Genomic DNA, 6748 nt, shown 5'->3' with positions numbered 1-6748 from the left:
ATTTTACGAGAAAATACTTGTGATATTACAAGAAAAAAAGTCGTAATTCTACAAGAAAAAAATTGCAATATTACAAGAATAAAGTAAGGACGAAGCATCTCCTGGTTTGTGAAACGCTGAAGCATAACTTCCTGAGATGCTCCACGGCCCTCATTTTAACAACTTTCCTCTAAAACAGCTGGTTTACATGTTACAGCTTTATTCTCTAAGTCTGTGGAACAACATGTTTCTTAATGTGGCCCTAGTACTTTTTCGGCAGGTGGGAGCAAGCTTGAGCCTCCGTCGTCATGGTAACCGGTATTACCTGTACACCAGCGCCAGTATGTTGAGCATGGTGGCCACGTCTGGGTGGGTGTGGCCCGACGACTTCTCCAGGTCCTCCAGAGCCTGAGGAGACAGGATAATTCAAATTCAGCAGTGTGGCGTCGTGTTTAGCTCCGCTACAGTGAACAGGTACAGGTGGAGGCCCCGCCCCCTCACCTGCTTGCAGAGCGGCACGGCGACCTCGTAGCGGCCCTGCGACGCGTACTGGATCACCAGGTTGTGGAGCGTTCGGAGGCGGGCGGGGATCTCGTAGCCGCCCTGCTGGGCGGCGGCGGCCGCGCTGCTGTGGTGAGGCTGAGAGACTGAACAGCAGCACAAATAAAAACACAATGTTTGGGTCAAATCTGGAAGAACCGAGTTCATCTGACATGAAGGATTTGGTTCATGAGAACTCAGCAGCTCCTCATAAACAGACTGGAGTTAGATAAACGTCAGCAGCAGAACTTTATGTTGATGTTAAGCTTTAAGTTGTGTCTTTAAATCTGAGACAGGGTTTGGTTTCATTGCAGCCGTTAACCCTCAAGTTGTAAATAAAAGCACATTAATGGTGCATCGTTTTTTGGTCATATGTTTATACTTATGGTTATATTTTTAGAACATAATTTTCTACATATTTTTCTACTTATTTTTTTATTTTTAGGTCATAATTTTCTACCTATTTTTTCTCATTTTTAAGTCATATTTTTCTACTTTTAATTAAGTTAATATTTATCCATCTATTTTAAAAAAATTTGGTCATATTTTTCTACTTGTTTTTTTTTTTTTTAGGTCATTTTTCTATCTATTTTTTATTTTAAGTTCAGATTTTTCTATTTTTCTTTTACTTTTTAGGTTATATTTGTAGGTCATAGTTTTCTAGTTATGTTTATACTATTAGGTCACAATTTTCTACCTAGTTTTTACTTTTAGGTCATATTTTTCTACTTATGTTTATATTATAGTTCATATTCTGTACGGTTTATATTTGTGACTTGAACAGTAGTAACTGTAACTTAAGCAAACAACGTATTTCTGATTCCGATAAACAATAACCGCATATAAGTTTAATAAAGCGGCTTTTTCCAGGCTTCACTAGAACAAGAATCTGCTTTATTCTCCAAGAATGTGAATGAATTTGGTTCTGTTGTTTAGCTGTTAGCGGCACAAAATTCCAACAGCAGCAACAGAAGGAAAATTAGTGTTTACTGAATATGTGCAGATACAGATATGAGTAGATGTGAAGCAGCAGTTAATAATCAATAAATGCAAAGTTACTGACGCCTTAAATATACATGAGGCAGGTTTATGTAAACACGCTTCACGTTGCTGCCCTGACACTGGTTTAAACTCACCTGCTACGCTCTCATTTTCACTGTGATGCAGAAAAATGTGACATCGGTGCTCGAAATGTGTTGGCTGTGCGTCAAGAGTCGCTCGTTTTAAACGCAGCAGCGCCGTAGTCACACTCTGACATTATGTACGCAGAGCCGGATCAGGTGCAAAACAAACAATGTTGATCTTACAGCGACTCTACAAACCGACAGGTTCTACAGGCATTAAAGGAGCAGGTCACCCAAATTACAGAAACACTTACAGGGAACTTTACTTCCTGAGCTTTAGAGACCCTCAACGCTGGGACGTCCTGCACCATGTGGACTAAATCTAGATGCTCACAACACTGACTGAAACTGAACAGAAAGCGTCTCTTTGGATTAGTTCAACATCTCTGTGATATGAGGAAAATTCTGCAAATACACATTTAGTCATTTTGCTTCCTCATCCATGCTGTTGAAAATGTAAACCTTCTATGGCACGGAGACATTAAAACACATTTCAGAGCCTTACTCTGTGACGGTTCCTCGTCCTCGGCAGGAAACAGGTCATCCAGAGACTCCTTGTTGGAGGACGTGTCCTTGTCGTCCTGAAAGAGGAAACAAAAGCACTCAACACAACTTGTCCTATTCTTAACCTTCGTGTTCAGTGAAAAGAACCGACTTGAACCTCGCATTTTAATGTTCAAACACAAGTTTTACGGAGCTTCTTTTTGTTTTTTTAACTCCTCCTGTTGATTTTACGGCACGTTTTACTTCTCGTCTGCCTCGTTCCTGCAGAACTGCTGAAGGAAATCGAGCAGACGAGGAGCCAAAGCTAAAAGAAGAGCGACGAGCATTCATGGATTGTGAATGATGACGTTGCTCAGTGTCCTCTGGCCGTGCAAACAGGCAATCTAGGAACACATCAGCAATAAACGGCTGACAACACGTCTGCGTGTCCGACGTGCTTCTGCTCAAAATGTAATTACAGCAGCTCGACTGAATCCCTTAAACATCAGCTGTCATCAAGATGCATTCAGAGGGCAGACTTTTCTACGAGTTCATATTTCACATAAAAACAACCAGGAGAAGGTCGTTGTGCTGAAACGTGTCGGTTACGATAAGGAGCAGGTTCGTCCTGCTGCTCAGCGGGTGTGTTTTTTATTGTTACTGGCAGTTCAAGAGCAGCAAACTCCTCCAGATGTGAAGTCTACAAAATGCACAGTGTGTTCGCCGTTTTGTAGTTCTGTCTGAATGTTAAGTTAAACTTTTTACACCCTATGTAGCGCTCTGAAAGTATCCAACAATGAAAAGTAGTGTTCAGCAAAATGTACCGTCATGCAAGGAGAAGGAGGAGAAGGAGGAGAAGGAGACGGACGAGAGTCGATTCAAGACTGGCGGCATTTCCTCTGATTTCTGACGGACATTTAATAGAGTTAAGACGTATTTTCTACAGATTATATCTTGTCTGTATGTGCAGCTTGTTGAAATGACAACAGGCACGAGACAAATCCACGAGTTGTGCCGTGAAAATCTAAAAAAAATTAATAATAATTTGGATTATTATGTTTAAGGAACACATTAAACTCAGATTTATTGATTTCAGAAAACAGGCTCCAGCATCCGTCTGATAGGTTTTAATTTAACAGTGACGCTGATTTGTCCGAGTAGAGAACGATGGATGACGGTTTCGGACTCGACACGTCTGAGCTGCTCGTCGGTCGTCCTCACCAGCGGCGGCTCCTCCTGGTCGTATTTGCGTATGGAGGACATGAACTGCAGGTGTCGGTTCTGCTCCTCCAGCGTCACCACGTCCTGCTCGCGGTCCTGCAGACGCTGCTGAGCTCCGGCCAGCTCGTCCCTCAGCCACTGGTTCTCCTGGCAGAGGCGACGCACCTGAGCAGGAGGAGGAGGAGGAGAGAGGAAGATGCAGGGATACAAGGACAGGATTGAAGAAAGGAATATGAGATGAAGGGGAAGGAGGGGGGAAAGAAGGAGAAATGGTCAAATTAAGTGCAGCAGAGGGAACAAAGTTGGTGATGAAGAAAGACAGAGGAGAACAATTAAATATGAATAAACAAATCCTCCCTATGAAATCAGAATTAATTAACCCTTTACATGCTGCTCATATTTTAAGCCTTCACAGAATTCCTGTCAAGAACTTCCTGAGCGTCTACACCATATTTTAACTCACAGATCTATTTAGAACGTCTACATAGTCGATGTCACATTAATAAATAAAAACATACACATAAAACATGTCCTGTACAGTTTCCAGATTCCCTAAAACCAGCGTTTTCCTTGATCTGACCCACACTGGTGGATCTAGAATCCATCTCAAAGGATCAGATTTGAGCCCAAACAGTCTGTAAGTGTTTGTATATTGAATCCAAACCACAGTTTACACATGCACGGAGCTCTTTACGGCCGCTGCTGCAGTCAGTTCAAGTCGGCTCATCTTTTTAAAACTGCTTTAGTTTATTTATATATCCTGACATTTGGTTAAGAGGCAAGGTGAGACTGTCATTGTCCAGCGTAACCGTCTGGTTTTCTGTTCAGTGACGATGAATCTTGAATAAACTGCTCGGTTGTGGGGTTCGTTATGAGAACTCTCTCTCTGTATATTTATATATATGCATGTGTGTGGTCTCAGAAACTCACCTGAGCTCTCAGCTTCTGTTTCTCTGCCTCCAGTGAGCCGAGGTGAGCCGACAGCGCCATCATCACCTGGAGAGGATGATAAAGTAACCCTCAAGTTTAGCATTTAAAGAAGTTAATTAGTTTAATTTCTGATTCAAACATGAGACGATCGTCAAACTTCACAACACAACAGAACAAGAGACGTACAGAAGGCTCTAATGTGGAAATAATTCTGGATTTTAACGAGGCTCATTTAACACTACGTCTACTTTTTAAGATTTTTCTGGTTTGTCTTTGTTCTACTTTTGTTTTGTGCAGCGTTTTTGTGCTATTTTGAGAAATTTTTACACAAAAAACCCAAAACATGTCAACAGCCAGACCACTGAAGAGTTGAAAAGTGATAATCAATAAACATCAATCGATGTTTTTATCGATTAGTCAAAGCATTTCGTTGTTCTAGATTAAAAATAGCCTCTCATAGCAAACATGCTAATCACGCTAAGTAACTCCATGACAGAACAAGGTGTGATCAAACTGAACGAGCACGGCTGCACGCGGTCAGGACGCCGTGTGACGTTGTGCGAGCAACATCTGGGCTCGTGATTTTTATTGCAACGAGGAGAAAGAGAAGAAAACGTTACAACCTGGAGACGAGAGGAGGCTCTACAGCTATGATCCACTGACCAAACGGGAGGCTGTACGGCGGGCTAAAGGCGGTGTGTCACGTCAGGACGATGTTCTTGAGGTTAGTCCTACTTGGACATCCTGAGTTGTCTGATTTGTGACCTGAACTGGGGCTTGATGGCAGGTGGGTGCTCTTTTAACTTTTCCGCACATTCACGTTGAAGCCGTATGTGTATGCTGAGAGGACAGGGTTTCTACAAGCGCTGCAGGAGCACTGGGAGCCGAGCATCACTGCACAAGGAGACTAGTTTGAAGGCGATGGTGGCCAGTTAGAGTTAAATGCAAGGCGGTTTTTGCTTTGTCCCAGAGCTTTATGAATCACCTCGTTACTCCTGCACTTTAGGATTCTTTCATCACCAACACAATTTACATTCCTGCCAATGATTTCACAACATTCACGCGTTCTCCGGATCTCCTGTAGTTCACCAAGAAGCTGCGAAGCAACTAAACGCTGACGTAAACGTGGAAAGATTCAAATTGCTTTTAAAAAACAGGCAAATGTTCTCTGAGGCTTTACAAACTCAACACGCCTGTTTAGCCTCAAGGGTTTTTTTTTTGTTTTGTTGTATTTCAGACAAAAAACTGAACCAGAAGGAAGCCAAACAGAAGTTTAAGGTTCAAACATAACAAAGTAAAACTCACACGATGGACGATTCGGTTTGTGAACAAGTGGAATTCCATCCACGTAAACACGACAGACTCAGGAGGCTTCAGGTGTTTAAAACCAGCCCTGAGGTTTGGCTGAAGGAGTGTTTTTGCTGATTATATTCATTATCTCACACTGATGGAAGTTATTTCTCTGTGGCTGCAACAACAGATGCAAATGAGCTGCTTGAGAGCTTTGAATCGTGTTCAGTCGCTGCAAAACCAAAGTACCTGTGCCTCGCTGAGCCCCAGCTCTATCCTCTCCAGCGACTGGCGGATGATGCCGCTCTTCTCCTGCTCCACGCTGCCGCTGTCCGACGCCGTCCGGCCCTCCATCGCCTCCTGCAGGCTCTCCAGCAGCCCGTGGTTCTCTCCTCTCAGAGCCTCCAGGCCTGCGATCACCTGCTGCGTGTTGCACAGGATCTCCTCCGCCGACAGCATGGCTCCCGCTCCGAGAAGTCACAAAACATAAAGGTGTTATTTAAGTAGTGAGATTCAGTAACGAGCCGCAATGTGAAGAAAACACAAAAACATTGGTTAGTTTCCTCTTTTCAGAAGAAGTGAGCATCTGGGATTAAATGCAAACACCACAGCAGACAGTTTGTTCTCTTATCTGAGTCGCTCCAGACTTCAGCTTTATCACAAAAAGAGCGAGACACAAAACGAGCACAAAGAAGCACGACTGCAAAGAGACACAAAGTGACGGTGAAGAGTTTCAGAACCACGAGTACAGAGAGACGCTAAACTACTGCAGAGACAAAAAACGACTAGAATGAGACACAAAATGAGCACAAAGCGATATTCAATGATCACAAGGAGACACAACATGAACACAAACCTACTAAAGTAAGACACAAAATGACCACAAAGAGACAAAAAAAACAACGACAGTGAGACAAAATAACCCCAAAGAGTTTAAAACCACTGAGACGAGACACTAAATGTCCACAAAGAGGCACAACATGCTCACAGGGAGACACAACATGAGCAGAAGAGCTGCAAAGCTCCTGAAGTGAGACACAAAATAAACATCAACATGTAGATAATGGATGGATGGATGTACAACGAGCACAAAGAGACTAAAGAATCCTGAAGTGAGAAAATGTCCAAATAGAGACACGACATGATGACAACAGCTGCAAAGCTACAAGGACACTTTAAAA

At 42.9% G+C, this 6748-nt stretch overlaps 1 protein-coding gene across 1 annotated transcript in view; it reads right to left on the bottom strand.

The window, feature by feature from the left end:
* Nucleotides 1-6748, bottom strand: part of klc3 (kinesin light chain 3) — a 21325-nt gene that overhangs the window by 13304 nt on the left and 1273 nt on the right. Inside the window, exons 2-7 of the mRNA XM_008296658.1 lie at nt 5817-6034; nt 4278-4343; nt 3348-3512; nt 2149-2224; nt 481-626; nt 305-387 (exon numbers count right to left, since the gene is read on the bottom strand). Of these exons, the coding sequence (XP_008294880.1) occupies nt 305-387; nt 481-626; nt 2149-2224; nt 3348-3512; nt 4278-4343; nt 5817-6026 (746 nt within the window). The 5' untranslated portion in view covers nt 6027-6034. The remainder of the gene's footprint in view (nt 1-304; nt 388-480; nt 627-2148; nt 2225-3347; nt 3513-4277; nt 4344-5816; nt 6035-6748) is intronic.

The sequence above is a fragment of the Stegastes partitus genome, unplaced genomic scaffold, assembly GCF_000690725.1.
Source record: "Stegastes partitus isolate 25-593 unplaced genomic scaffold, Stegastes_partitus-1.0.2 Scaffold1145, whole genome shotgun sequence".
In the NCBI taxonomy this organism is placed as follows: Eukaryota; Metazoa; Chordata; class Actinopteri; family Pomacentridae; genus Stegastes; species Stegastes partitus.
This window is presented reverse-complemented; position numbering and strand designations above follow the sequence as displayed.